This window comes from Malania oleifera, chromosome 2 (genome assembly GCF_029873635.1).
Source record: "Malania oleifera isolate guangnan ecotype guangnan chromosome 2, ASM2987363v1, whole genome shotgun sequence".
Lineage (NCBI taxonomy): Eukaryota > Viridiplantae > Streptophyta > Magnoliopsida > Santalales > Ximeniaceae > Malania > Malania oleifera.
Window position 1 is genome coordinate 148,128,116 of NC_080418.1, and position 15,946 is coordinate 148,144,061.

A 15,946-nucleotide genomic window follows, 5' to 3' on the forward strand; every position below is an offset into this window, starting at 1 on the left:
TTATTGATCAGTTTTCTAGAATATTATTGTTATTAGTATTACAGTAGTATTACAGAAATTGAGCATTAGATTTTAATTACTCAAATGTCTGGCTTGAGTTTACTACAGTTTAGTATGATGATTAAACAACTTTACAGATATCCAGTTATATAGATATTAGCAGGAAGTATGATTTATAGTAGTTTTCAAAATGACATGATTTCTAAAACCATAACACTCAGACAGATAATACAGATATTTCAGACAGACATTACAAATATTTCAGACAAATATTACAGATATTTCATACAGTTATTATTAATATTTTAGTCAGATATTTCAAATATTTCAGTTCAGATTTATTGTAGTGACCCGAAGAATAATATGATTTTAATAATAAGAGGGAGAGAAATAGAAACAGAAACAGAAGGAGGCCGTAGACTTCGTCGACAAATACAGGGCCTCGTCGACGAGTGCATAAGAAAATTCATCGACGAACACAAGACTTCGTCGACGAGAAAATCCCGAGGTTCTGGGGCAACTTGAATTTCGTCGTCGAATACAGGGTCTCATCAATGAATTTAATGAAGGCCTCGTCGACGAGGTAACGTGTCTCGTCGATGAAATCCCCTATCTATAAATAGAAAAATCCGGATTTTTAAGCTTCTCTAAGAAGCTAACTCTCTCTCTCCCCCCCCCCCTTCGGTTCTCTTCCTTTCTTTCATCGATTTCGGGCCAGATCTTCGCCGAATTGACAATCCGAAGTCACCACGATGCTCCTGGGGAAGTTCCCTCCAAATCTACCGGAGCGGATCATCGGTGAAAATAAGGTGGAAACCATCCCAAATCCAGGGTAAGGTTTTTTACTCAATATTTGGATTTGTGATAGTTGCAAAAAGTGTTATACGCTTAGAAATACTGAACTTTAATTCCGGACAATGTTGTTTCTAGGGGTGTTGAATTGGGAACGTAGGGAATCATCCCTAAGTTGAGGTAAGGCTTTTAAGTCGAATTTGACTTAGTGATAGTTATAGAAAATATTGTACATACAAAAATACTGAACTTTAATACTGAGAGTTTTCATTTTCAGGGTGTTGAGTTAGGAACCCTGCGAGTGCGGGACAATTTTATTAGGGGCCTTCCAAGAATCAGGTAAGGGGATAAACTAAGCTAGTTCTTTTTTAGAAAATGTATATATATATATATATATATATATATATATATGAGTTATATTTGAAAAAATATTGTTTAAATGATGTTATGTTGAATACGTGGAAAATATGTCTAGTTCTTTTTGAGAAAATGTATATATATATATATATATATATATATGAGTTATATTTGAAAAAATACTGTTTAAATGATGTTATGTTGAATACGTGGAAAATATGTTTAGTGTGGCATGAGTATAAAACATTGGAAATACTGTTTTCTGGGAATGTGAATGATACGGATTTTTATGATGGAAAACCGGTGTACGGGCCGAGGTTTTTATATGTTTTCCAGCGTATGGGCTGTGCTATGTGACTGTGATCTGCTGGCGTACGGGTTGTGCTATAATGTGGTTTGCCGGTGTACGGGCCATGCTATGTTGTGATTTGCCAGCGTACGGGCTGTGCTATGATGTGATTGCCGGCGTACGGGCCGTGCTATGATAAAATGTGTAATACCGGCGTATGGGCCGATGATTTTTATGATATACGTATATGTGCAAAGTGATATGATTGATTTGATAAATATTGATATGAGATATCCATGTATCACGATTTTCGTATATGTATATGATATCAGAACCTGGTTGGCTTGGTCTAGGCTAACACTTGCACAGTACCGTTGCTATGTGTCCATGGTCTTCGTGATCATGTTATCTGTGTTAACGCCGCTGTACGGAGTGGTGTGAGATTGGATCGTTGATGTGGTTTATAAGAAGTGTGCTAATCACCCCTGGTGTACGGACCAGGTCTAGCAGACCCATCGGACCTACAGACTACTGTTCGACTTGGCAGTGGTTGGCCAACCGTTGTCAGGTCCCGCCTTCGGGCCACACAACCCAGTCATGTGGGGGTAATACATGACAACAACACCAACTAACCTACCAGGATTCTTTTTATGTTATTATTATTATGATATGAGATGAGATATGCTTATGAAATGCAATATGTTCTGCCATGTTTTGATATACATATGTTTTCCCAGATTTGATAAACAGTACTGAATATGTTATATATGATATATGTAGAACACAGAATACTCATGTTGCCACACACTAGTATTAGTTTATTTCCCTTACTAAGAGGTGTCTCGCCCCTAAATCTTATAAACTTTTCAGGAGCCCCAGATAGGAGAGCGAGAAAAGCCCCGCTGAGCTAGTGTTGTGTATCTGCCCTTGTTGAAGGGTAAGTTTTGTAGGGACAGTTAGATTTTTGGGGAAATGTCCCTAGGTCTTATTTTTGGGATGTATATAGGGAAATACTGTGGACTATAGCAACTTTGGTTTATTGTATTATATGGTATTGAGATGTACATTATTGTATGTTTTCTGCTGCTAGGGCTTCTGCTGTATGTTTTGATATATCTCTGGTACCCACGGGTTCAGGTGGATTGTGACCTGCTGAACTGGAATATGGAAAATATGCTATTGATATTATCAAAAAAAAAGTGTGGAAAATGAGCAGGTCGTGACATTTATAGTGTTATGGTTATTTCGAAATCATGTTAAAACAGCAAGATAAATATAAATATATATATATTTATATTTATATATATTAGTATTACACAGTATTAGATCTTTGAGGAAATTTCAGATAGATACAGACAACAGAGCACAGTACCATTGCTATTTCAGATAGAGTGCAACCACATAACTTAGATAGTATGTGGATTCCGTCTAACTGCGCCAGGAGAGTTTGCAATCTCCCCAGCGAGCTGGGTTGAGGTGGCCGGTTAGACGAGATAGATTTGGAGATTTCCCGGAGATACTGCAGTGGGCTAGATTGGCGGTTGATAGCAGATATAGATTGACTTGCCTTGTAGGCCAACCAGAGTAAGTCCCACCTACGAGGACGCACAACCTTGTCATGAGAGGTTAAATCATGACATACAGATCTCAGGATATTATCTCAGAAGTTCCTATGTACAGATATATCACACAACAATAGTTATATTATAATATTAAAAGTATGTATGAATAAAAAACTCAGATACACAATTGTATTTTAAATTATATTACAAGAGTTTTGTACAGTATACCAGCATATTTGTTTTACAGTATCAGTATTATATCTATATATTAAATGTGTAACTCAGCCGCCACACACTAGTAATAGCATATTTCCACTTACTGAGTATTGTCTCATCCCAGTGACTTACTATTTTTCAGGAGATCCAGTTAGGCGAGCGGATCAGGCTCGCGAGTAGAATACTGCTTACGCTACCCTTATTGGAAGGGTAGGTGTACTTTGGCACTAGTGGTTTGGGGTAGATGTCAGGTTTTGGTGATGTCACTGGGTATTTTGTGATATATGTATATATGTATTTTGGGATTCACAGTTTCCTGATATTGTATATAGATGTTTACAATTTCTTGTGTACCGCTGCTTAGGAATGTATGGTGTATAGAGTTTCCTCAGTGCTTTTCGGGCCTGAGATGTTTCAGTAGCATTACAGATAGATTGGTTATATGTTTTATATATATTATGGAAAAAAAATGATATAAGTAGCAGGTCTTTACAAGGCATTCAGATGCTTTCTTCTTGTCCTATATGCTTCAAGAGACACTCGGTAGAATGCCGGGTTAGAGAGGTGATATGTTATCGGTGTTATCAGCCCAGGCATATGGCAAGGGATTGTCAAGCACAGCTAGTGGCCACGCCTGTTCCTAGACCATACCGAGGAGGTCATCAAGCACCTCTAGTCGGACAACAGAGGAATATTGCCCCAGCACAAGTCTACGCACTAACACCAGGGGATGTAAAGGCAGCAAGAGATGTGGTGACAGGTACAGTTTCAATTCTGTCATTTACAACTACTGCATTATTTGATTCAGGGGCAACTCATTCTTTTTTTTCCCGGGAGTTTGTTAAGTTTTATGAGTTAGAAATACAACAGTTGGGTCTCAATTTGTCAGTGGCTATGCCTACAGAGGCTGTGAGGATATGTGATAAAGTACTTAGTAACTTTCTAGTATGTATTTAGGGGAGGATTTTATTAGCTCAGCTGGTGGTCTTGGATATGCATGGGTTTGAGGTGATACTAGGGATGGACTGGCTAGCTGCTTACTACCCTAATATAGATTGTCATTGGAGGGAGGTAGTATTCAGACCTCCAGGGAATAGGAATTACAGGTTTGTGGGGCCTTGTGTGCATACCCCACCACAAGTTTTATCCATCATTCAAGCTAGGCGGTTGCTGCTAGAGGGTTATCAGAGTTATGTGGCTTGCGTAAAGATGGTATCAAAAGGAGAATTGAGAATAGAGGATATCTCTGTAGTGAGGGATTTTCCTTATATTTTCCTCAAAGATTTTTCGAGACTACCTCCTGATCGTGAGGTAGAGTTTTCTATTGATCTAGTACCGGGGACAGCATCGATTTCGAAAGCGCCGTACAAAATGGCATCAACAGAATTAAAAGAATTAAAGGATCAGTTATCGGAATTGTTAGACATGGGATTTATTCGACCCAGCGTTTCACCCTGTGGAGTGCTAGTATTATTTGTGAAAAAGAAAGATGGGTTGATGAGAATGTGCATCGACAACCAAGAAATTAACAAAGTGACTATCAAGAATAAATACCCGCTTCCCCGCATTGATGATTTATTTGATCAACTACAGAGGACATAGGTTACCGAAGATAGATTTATGGTCTGGGTATCATCAAGTGAAAGTTAGAGTAGAGGATGTTTCAAATACGGCATTCAGGACTCAGTATGGCCACTACAAATTTTTCGTTATGCCGTTTGGTTTGACAAATGTTCCTGCAGTGTTTATGGATTTGATGAATCGAGTATTCCACCAGTATTTAGATCAGATTGTGGTGGTATTCATTGACGATATACTGGGGTATTCAAAGAACCCAGAGGAGCACAAGGAACATCTGAGGATAGTACTTCGGGTACTGAGGGAAAGGAAATTGTTTGCGAAATTCAAGAAGTGCGAGTACAAGTTAGAGAAGGTTACCTTCCTTGGACATGTGATCTCTAGGAGTGGTATCTCAGTAGACCTGAGTAAGATTGAGACGGTAGTAGATTGGGTACGACCAAAGAATGTGTAAGAAATCAGAAGTTTCCTGGGATTGGCTGGATACTACTGCATGTTTGTTGATGGTTTTTCCAGACTGTCGGGTCCATTGACTAGATTGACTAGGAAATGGGTGAAATTTGAGTGATCTGATGAATGTGAGCAGAGCTTCTAGGAGTTGAACCAGCGGCTCATCACTGCTCCAGTGTTAACAATTCCTTTAGGTGAATAGGGTTTCGTGATTTACAGTGATGCATTGCATAAAGGGCTCGACTGTGTTCTAATGCAGTAGGGGAGGGTTATAGCGTATGTCTCACGATAGTTGAAAGAATATGAAAAGAATTACCTTATCCATGATCTGGATCTAGCAGCGGTAGTATACGCACTAAAGATTTGGAGACATTATATTTATGGGGGTAGGTGTGAGATTTTCACTGACCATAAGAGTTTGAAATATTTTTTCATGTAAAAAGAATTGAACATGAGGCAGAGGAGGTGATTGGAGCTGATAAAAAATTATGACTGCACCATTAATTACCTCCCAGGAAAGACAAATGTGGTAGTTGATGCCTTGAGTCGGAAATCAGTAGGTGCATTAGTATCTGCAGTGGCGATACAGCATCTGGTTCAGATGAATCTGGAGAGACTTAGGATAAAACTCGTAGAGGTTGGTCATCAGGCATTTATTACCAATTTGGCGTTGCAACTGACTCTATAGGAAAGAATTAAAGCAGCATAGAAGAGTGATGCAAAACTAGTAGAGCTTATAGAGAAATTACAGGACGTCGGCAAGGGAGGAAGGATTGGCAAGGGAAACCACTGCTACCACCGTGACCGGATTTGATCTGGCCACTCAGACCCGAGACGAGAGTGGAACGCTGCGGGTGGTCGTTTGTCAGAGAGGCCAGCGGCGGTGGCGCCAGCTTTGTTGATAATCGAAACCAGGTGCTTGTTGGCCTTGTCGATGAGGACTATTGTGATGATTTCCATAGTGGAAGAATCGGTGACGCGGAGACCGTTTGAAGAAGTAAAGCTTGAGGCCGACAGAGTGAAAAAAAAAAATGGGGAACTGGCTCTGATGGGGAAGGAGATATTTGAGTTAAGATTTGGGATTGAGAGGTTTTTCTTTTGTGGCCAACCGAAGGAGGATCGGAGGCGGGTAGGGTTTTGGCTGAGAACGTCACCATCTTCTTCTTCTTTGCTCGTCTACTTTCTCTTCTCTGTTTGCTGTCCTTTCTCTCGTTTGGAGATACCTAAAGCCCCCACCTTTTGGGTCACACACCTATGCCCGCTGAGTTTTTTCCCATTTTATTATTACAAATATATAAAATATTAAATAATACTCTGATGGGGAAAAAATTTTCCAAACTAATGCTCACGTAATCTCGCAGCTTGATGCTGCGAGATTTAAACTGAGAACTACTGCGAAGGTGACGCGTGGTACGGAGGAAAGAAATTCTCGCAGTTTGGTGCTGCGAGATTTAAACCGAACAGCCAATAAAAAAGTGACACGTGGCGGAGGGGAGAAAATCTTGCAGCACCAAGCTGCGAGATTTAAAGGAGCGAGCCTCGCCGTCAGTTCAAACCTCTGCAACTCCGATGACGACCCACACCTCTCGGCAACTCGCAGCAACAGTAGCCGCCGCTGCCGCTCTCTGCTCCACAACCCCCTGCTCCACTCACCCAGCCTCCCTTGCAGCAACTTCACCACCTCACCCGACGAACCAGCAGATTCGGCCACGACACCACACAACCGCAAACAACTTCGGCAACCATCGTCACCGTCATCGTCGTCGTTATCAACTCCGGATCGCACCAGAAAACTAACACAACCACCACGCATCTCCACCTCAGGCAACCTCCCCGTCCTTACCCTGCAACACCTCTTGAAGCAGAACCAGTCCTCGCCGCCACCGTCGCCAACACCCCTTGCTGCCGTCGTCGCTCACCATCCTTGCCGGCGCCGTTGCCCAAGCTGCTTGTATCCTTTTCCGTCGCCGTCGCATTCCAGCCTTCTCCCCCTCGCAAGGTGATGAGGTAAGTTCAAGTTAAGTTCCCACCTCCGGCAGCATCCACCTCCGGCAGCATCCAGGTAAGTTCCCTGCATAACTCGGGAAGGTGACGGTGGCTTGTCCTTTAAATCTCGCAGCTTCAAGCTGCGAGATTTTCGCCCCTTACGCGCCACGCGTCGATTTCCAGCTGGCTGCTCTCTTTAAATCTCACAGCTCCAAGCTGCGAGATTTGGTTCCCTTTTTGTCACGTCTCGTCTTTACAGCAGTCTATCGGTTTAAATCTCGTAGCATCAACCTGCGAGATTACGTAAGCATTACTTTGGGAAATTTTTTCCCATTCAAAGTATTATCTGATATTTTATATATTTTTAATAATAAAATGGGAAAAAACTCTATGCCCGCTCCCACAAACCTCTTACCAAACTAGCTGTCTCCTGCTTCTCTAACACACCCCCCCCCCCCCCGGGGGATCTCTCAGAAAATCCTAGTTACCCATCAGCAAGGTCTATGAGGTACTCTGACCCTCCCCCAAAGAATGGTTCGTCTCGAAAACCCGAGTGGGATTTGGTCAAGATCTGGTCACCAGGTGGTGTTTGAGCTGACATCGTTTTACAAATAAGTTCCTTCATTTTTCAAATGTTGTTGTATTTATGATTTGAGCAACATTGCTTCAGTGGTTCTTAGGGTTCTGGTTTGAAATTCAAGATTTCTTGATCAGAGCTCCGGGCTCGTTAGGGTTTCAGAGTGAAGGTGGAAGACGAGTCTACTAACCTATACCCGGTGAGTGGATTCCGGGTTGACTCGTGGTGTGCGAATGAGTGTTTACTGTGTGTGCTTGTGTGAGTGAGGCTGGGAGTGGGTTACCTGAGTGGGTTGGTGGTCATGGGTCAGCAGGGGTCACATGGGCTTCAGTTCTGCTTTTAAAACAGGGCTCGGACTTGTTAAAATAGGGGTCAGTCTTTGAGTTAAGAATATGTTGGGCTTTCACTTCAATCTGAAACGGGCCTGGTTTTTCTTTAAAAAAATGACAAACGAGCCTGGGATTCAGAACAGATGAGATTTAGGTAAATTTTTAAAAATGGGCTTTATGAGTTTTGTCAAATGGGCTTGAGGAATTTTCAAAATGATTTGGGCCTTAGGCTAAATTCAGAAACAGGCTTGAGGGATTTTCAAAATGGGTTGGCCTAGTCATCTTTTAAAATAGAGCTTGAGTTGAGATTCTTTGACACAGGCTTGGGTTAAATATTTTGGAAACTGGTTGGGCTTTGGGTCTTTTAGAAAATGGACTTTGGTTTAAAATTTGTAGCGAGCTTTGGGAGCTTGAAATTCAAAATGGACTTCGGGGTTTTCAGAGACAAATGGGCTTTACTTAAACCGAGCCTGGGGAGTTTAAAATTTTAAGTAGGGCATCGGGGTTTTGAAATGAATTGTGGTCTTGGGGGAGTTCACAAGGAATTGGGTTGGTTCAACAGATTTGAACCTGAATCCAAGTTCATGTTCAAGGCCCGATTTTGGAATGGTAGATGGTTCAAGGTTTTGGGTACAAGTGATTTCTCAAAACGGCCCCGAATCTGAATTAGGATTCGATGTTCAGGTTAGAGCATGAGACTCAGGGAAGGCGACCCGCACTTACATTTCCACAAATAGTGCTCAAATGGAAAGATACAAGGGATGGAGTATTGGGCTTTACCTTGGTTTTCTCTCCTCCGGTCTTCTTTCCTTCCGGTAGGTCTGTCCTAGCTGGTCTGGTTGTCTACTCTTCTACACCTTTGCTCTCTGGTTGTATGATATGCGCTCTGAGTTTGACGAAGCTTACCCCCTTTGGTTTTTTTTTTTTCTTTGAACTCTCTCAGCTCTCTTTTCAAACTAGCATAACCTCCCATCTCCCTAATTTCTCTCTCCCAATTTTGGCAAGGTATTTATGTGCTCTCCCCGTTTTCTTTCTTCCTAATTTTTGCAAAGTTTTTCTAAGCTCTAACCCGGCGTCTTGCAGTGCGCGAGCCTCCCTATTTATAGGGAGGTTGTGGTGACCTTTGGCACCAATTCCATGGCCATTCCCTTGTAACCAACTGTGTCAGGGAATAATTTTTCCTACACGTGTGACTGATTTTCCCTGATTTGATTTTGTAATTTCCTTGGCTAACTAACTCTTCTCCTTCTATGCGCAGGTGACCCTGAAGGTCCGCAAATGAGGAATGGAGGGCTTTTGGGACGTTTCCAGGTGGCAGCACTAGGATGGAGGGCAAAGCATCTACTAGGCCTTTTATTTTTGTAATTAGTGTATTTTCCAGTATTCTGATGTATCCCGGGCAGAGTCCCTCATGCGACATCATTCCTGTGGTTTTTCAATTTTGACCCGAATAGGTTGACCAATTTTGATTTAAAAGACCATGGTGATTAAGATATAAATTTAACATCTACCCTGGTTTTTAAAAAAAAAAAAAAAAATTAAAGGACTCACTTGATTAAAAAACTAATTAAAAATTTGAAATGGCTATGTAAACATTTAAGCTTAACTTTTAACCACACCTCGCTTAATTTCGAAATTCGACTCAAAGATTGACATTCAGGTTTAAATTGGGATCCTTTTATTTTATTTTTTATTTTTTTTTCTTTAAATGAAAATTTCCTAGCATGCAAAAACTCAACTTGAGCTCATTGAGACTTGTTATTATTATTATTATTATTATTATTATTATTATTTGAAAAGGTGAGAAGAACAAATTTTGAAATTTGGGGTCCTCGACAAAGGAGACCGATTTCATAACTAAATAAATTTTGTGAACAAAAACCTAGTTTAGAACATTTCGAAAAGAACATTTTCTAGAACACTGGGACTTGACTTGAAATGACAAGACTATCTTGAGAATACTGGGATTTTCAAAATGGGACTCTAATTTTGAAAAGGTCTTAAAATTTAAACAAATTGGATTCCAATTAGATTTAAAATCAATCCTATTACACCAGGTCTTTCCAAGAAGGCTTGGTAAAAATTAGGATGTTCACAACTCTTAATTGGATTGTAATCAAGTATTCTAACCACATTAAAAAATTAGTGGCAACTCCATACACCATGTATATTTTCCATGAAAATATCATTTTCTTAAAATCACCTCACCTCGTCCCAAGTTCGCGTCCGGGAACGCCGCGACATGGCCAATTGATTTCCAAACAAATTAGTTGGACGATTGACTTTCTAATTTCATACCAATTAATAAGGGTTGGTAAGTGAGCAATAAATTTTTGAACTAATAATTTATAGCATGGGTCTATCAAACACACTACTCTAAATCTCCAAACATAAGGATTGATAATCATGGGCTCGTGATGACATGGGTCAATGTGACAAGAATTAACTGGTAATGTAGTGTGAGATCCGTCACGAGTCCGTGACTTTAAGCATTTTCAACAAAAATGATTTTTAAAAAAACTATCCAATTGACTTAATTCTTTCAAAATTTCCAAATTTATCCTTACAGAAAAATTTTAATCCAATTTATCCAGGTCGGTCAAGACTTTTTTATGACACATTTTATGTGCAAAAACCACATTAAGAAAATAAATTCTTCACAAATGAAAATTAAAATACTTATATTATTGTAGTTTTGTCCGTCACTTTTATTGTAACACAAAAGAAACAAAACACCATTCACATATATAATCTTTCTTCTCTTTTTCGACATTTAAATAGAGCTGACCAGGACATCATCGTCGGACGAAGAATAGGATCCCAGTGAGGCTCCGTTAACCTGTCTGCAGTTGGATCGGATCTCTCCGGAGGTGCCCGTCAACGGACTAATGTTGCCCATTTTAATAATGGAGACGATGAAGGCGTTGAAGAAGGTGTTCTGGTCGGCGGCGAAGGAGTTGACGAGGGCGGCGGTATCGTTGCGTCCGGTGGTGGAGAAGAGCTCTTGGTCGCTGAGGAGGAGGCCGTTGCCGAGCTGGAGGTTGGAGTAGTAGTTGAAGTCGAAGAGGTCGGGCGTGGTGGGATCCAGATTCGCCAGGACGCTCCCGTTTCCACCGTTCGGGCACAGCTGCTGGAGCGTCTGCAGGTAGGTTGTGTTCAGGGTCGGGTCGGCGCTGCCGGTGCCGTTGAAATTGTACAGTCGGGTCACGAAGGTACTGCACTTTGCTCGCCCGAATGTGTGGGCCCCTGTAATTGACGAAGTTTAAATTTCTAAATATATATATTAGGTAATGAATTTTTCCGAATATTATAATTGAAACATGCTAGTCATTTTTTGAATTCTTTTAAGTTGCATTTAGAGCATAGATTTCAAATTTTAAACTTAATTTTTTTTAAAAAAAAATTTGATAAAAATTTAATATAAAATTTTATTCAAGCCTCTCTCTAAAACAAAAAATTAATTATTAATAATAATATATATTTTGATTTTTTTTTTTTTGTGATAACCCGATGACTCCAGTCATTATCGCACCACTTTGGATACTATGGTTCGACACTAAACTCGGGGGTGAAAGTCGTCCGCCAATGGTAATTTACCGGAGTAATGCCTGAAGGGGGAATCGAACTCATAATCTTAGGGTCATCAAAGTCATAAGTCAGTCTTACTAAATGGGTTAATGATACATAGAAAACAAAGAAGAATGTCAGGTTTTAGTCAATTTAATTTTTTAAAATTAATAAAAACGTTTGTAGCTCAAGATTGTTATACTAATGAACTCAAAATTTTCTTGTCAAGATTCAAACTTTGAGGAGACATTACTGCAAAAACTTTCTAATTGAAATTAAGTCTTACCACTTACATCCAGAAGAGTATATTGAGAGCAATTTCGTTATCGATTAATTAACGCTAAAAGAGATTGAAGAGCATTGAATCAAAAATAATAATAGTAATAAATAGAGAGTTCAGATCATAGTTGATTACCAGATAAGACGACGACGTCGGTAGTGTTGAGGCCTACTGCTACAAATTTGGCCTCGATTGAAGAAAGGAGTTCATTGGGACCTGGAAGTGCACTATTGGCTAGAGTTACGTTTGCTGTTGTCCCATCCCTTCTTCCCAGAAGTGCTTTCCATGACGGACCTCCATCCTAAAAATTAACCAAACAATGTAATAATATATATATATATATATATATATATATATATATACACGGATGGAAAAATCATAAGGGTTTCGTTTAGAACGTAGAAAATATTAAGAAAATAAAATAAAAATATGTTTGGTTATTAAGAAAAAATAAGGAAAAACAAAATAAAATGTGTATCAAATGAATGGATAAAAATTTGATTTTATACGTTATTAGAATTTGATCGTCAAAAAAAAAAAAAAGTAGACTTAAGTTTTTATTTCTAAAGATGTTATCTTATTTTAAGGTATTTTATTTTATTCTATTTTTTGAGTAATTTTAAAATATTTTTAATTATTTTTAGATTTGTTTATAAATATAAAAAAAAAATTTTAAAATGATATTTTTGTAGTTATTTCACTCATTTTAAACCTGTAACATCTTCCTCTTAGAGGAAAGAAGAAAGCAACCCAGTATAATCGGACCAAAATCGTTGTTTTTATGGTCCATTTTTTCGTAATTAAAATTTTCAATATGTCTTAACCATTTAACATCTACTTAAATATTTTGTCTATATTTTAAGAATATTTAAACTCAAAATACTAATTCATTTCAAAAATTGCCTTAATTTATTGTTGAAGTATCCCTATTTACTAAGTAAGGTGTCACATTACGACATCAATCTAATATGTGATACGGAGTTCTTGAACTTATAAGGACAGTTTATGATCTAACTATGTTAGGCGCCTTAATTTTACAAAACGAACCCGTGAGACTAATCGATCAAAACAGACAATACCTCATCAGAGTTTGCCCTAAAACTGTTACGTTTGGCATCAAAGTTACTTTATGGATACTATCATGTGGGTGAATTCTACACAAAGGTGTAAGCGACTCTAACAAAGACGTTAAAGATTAAACGAAAGATTCTGTCACTGTCTCACATCGAATGTGTACTGAAGAAATATTGAACTTATAAAGATAGTTTGGACTCCAACTATTAATTAAATAAGTAATAAAAATTACCAAATTAACGGATGCTTCTGCAGCAATAGCTAGAAGATCAGCACAGGAAACTATGCCAGGACAAGCACTCTCCAACGCAGCCTTAATATTATCCACCACATCAAATCCCCTAGTTGAGTTCACATTTGGAATTGCATCTTTTTCTGTCACTATAGTGCTCGAGTTGTCCAACAGTAGCGATCCATCACAGCCCTACATTTGAACCAAAAAAATATTTAAGTTAAGGAGCTCCGCCAAATATAAAATATCCGTCAAACAGGACTCCCATCATCGGACGGCGATGATCCATTTGACCTTCTAACATTAATAAGATCCAACCCACGAAGACGCTACACCCATCTCGAGACTTGTATTTGACTGAAGCCATCCCAACAAGATACAAGATGAGTATACATGGACCCTACACTCGTGTGGATCCAATGTGTTTGTATACTTTTTTTTTTGGAATATCGAGTATCCACGCATCCGTTTTACGATCCACGTGACTAATCCTGCGCCCCTTGAAGTTGATCCCACAACTCTAAAGGGAGGGTAAATTTAGGAGTCCAGGGGCGAAAACGAGTCCGGTAAGGTTTGAACACCTGACCTCGTGAAAGGCACTCCCGCAGCCCGCACTACCATCTGAACCACACCCTGAGGGTAATGTGTTTGTATACTTACACTTAATGAAAATGGTCTTTCTCTTTACATCTATGATATTAATGATTGTATAATCAATTTTTTACATGTCTAACATTTAAAATATAAGTATACAAACATATAGAAGGAAGGTTTTCTATATAATTTTTTTTTTTTTTGAAAAGAGGTAAATTTATTAAAGGAGCGATGAACGAGAAGCTTCAATCCTACCAAGCAAAAAAGAGAAACAAAAGGAAGAAAACGATGAACATAGTCACCCTCCCAAATCTTGGAAGATATATTAAAACTCTTTCCTATGGGACAATAAAGAATTGGATCTGGTCTAAAGGTATAGATTTGATAAGCTTTTATCAAGCAGTTCATGGCAGTGAAGCAGTTTTCATTGAAAGTCCTTCCGTTCCTCTCCTTTAATTCCAAATTTTTTAACAAATAGCTCTCTACTAAAAAAAATTTGGACACGGTTCTAATATAGCAGAAGTTTCAAAAATTAAGTAGAAATAACATAATTAAACAAAGGGTATCGACAAAAACAAGAAAGAAAAATGGCCCATAATTTTTAAAATATCGTATAAGGTAAATAACGAATTTTAAGAAGTCAATGAATATTAATTAAGTGGAATAATATATACTGAAGTACATTGACGAAGCAGTCGTGGAAATGGAGACGGATGAGGCTGGCGCCGATGCGGGGATCCGACGACAAGGCGTTGGAGATCACTTGGCGCACAATGCTCGTGGCGTTCGGACAAGTGCTGTCGTAAAAAGTATCATTCAACTGCGCTTTCGCCACTAAAGAGCCCCATACCAAAACCACTGCACAGAAGGAAAACACAGCATTTGTTCCCAAACGGAAACAGGGCCCGCTAGTCATCATCGTATTTCTTCTGTCTCCGTTTGGGAAATTAATATTGCAAGCTTGGAGGTAACTGATCGATATTGGGTTCAATTTATAGTGGCAGGATATGATATTATATTGCAAGAAGTTTGAATTGGAATAGTGTGTAGGGACGAAGAAAAGGAGTTTTTGGTGGTGATGATAATGGAGAGGAAAACAAATATGGGGAAAAGGGTTTCTGGAAGTCGTGTGGAAAACTGCAATGGATGGTGGAAAAGGGGTGGCTGAGTTTTGAAGGAAGAAGCCAGGGTCGACGTGTGCATGGCCTGCCTGTCGTTGACAGTGAGAGGATGCGAATTTTCTTGGACGTTAGATTATAAATTCATGTTTGGGAAGATCGAAGAAAGGAAGGAGGGAAAATGAAAAAGAAAAAGTAAAAGGTGCGAGGCATAGATGCGTGAATGTGTGGATCCCTTTGTTCAATTTATGTGTGGATCCCTTTGTCCAATCCCTGTCATCTGTCATGAGTGACGTGAAACCATGTTTGTAGACTTTTCTCAGTTTTTCTCTCATTTTTTTCTCGGGAAAGTTAGACTTTTCCATCTCTCTCTCTCTCTCCCTCTAGTTCCCTTCTCATGTTCAACCCTTCCCAACATTTTTCTTCCATAATTTGGGTCTCATACTGCATGTAGAATTTTGTTTGTTTTTTTATTATTATTAACTTGTCACCTTGTGTAAATTCCCCAACTAATGGCATAAATAATATTTTCCTAAGTCATGTTTGCATTTTGTTTGAAAAGGCAAAGGAAAGGAAATGAGAAGGGAAATAATTTTCTATTGTATTTTTCTTTTATGAAATATTATTAAAAATGAAAGTTTATTTTAATGTGATAAAAAAAATTAAAAAATAAATATTAATTGCATGTAAAATTAAAATTTTGTTCAAAGATTTGGAATATTTTTTTCTTTTTCACTTTTCTTAATAATTAAACATTTAAATGTGAATTTGTTGATATTTTTTCTTTCTTTTTCCTAGTATTTTCAGACTCCCATATAGAGGAAAAGAATATGATATGGTATCGGAAATGGATCGCCTCCTACCTATGGCTCAATTTGAGCATCCAATGAATTAATTTTATATATCCTAAATAATATTTGTGTAAGAGTTCTGTAATTCAATTTA

The 15,946-nt window shown here is 38.7% G+C and overlaps 1 protein-coding gene across 1 annotated transcript; it reads right to left on the reverse strand.

Moving 5' to 3' along the window:
* Positions 1 to 10,789: 10,789 nt before the first annotated feature.
* Positions 10,790 to 15,220, reverse strand: LOC131149297 (peroxidase A2-like). Its single transcript, XM_058099632.1, has 4 exons — positions 14,566 to 15,220; positions 13,290 to 13,481; positions 12,119 to 12,284; positions 10,790 to 11,382 (listed from the first exon to the last, which is right to left on the reverse strand). The coding sequence occupies exons 1-4, from the start codon at positions 14,800 to 14,802 to the stop codon at positions 10,910 to 10,912; spliced, it is 1,068 nt and encodes a 355-aa protein (XP_057955615.1). The 5' UTR covers positions 14,803 to 15,220; the 3' UTR covers positions 10,790 to 10,909.
* Between the last annotated feature and the right edge of the window lie 726 nt (positions 15,221 to 15,946).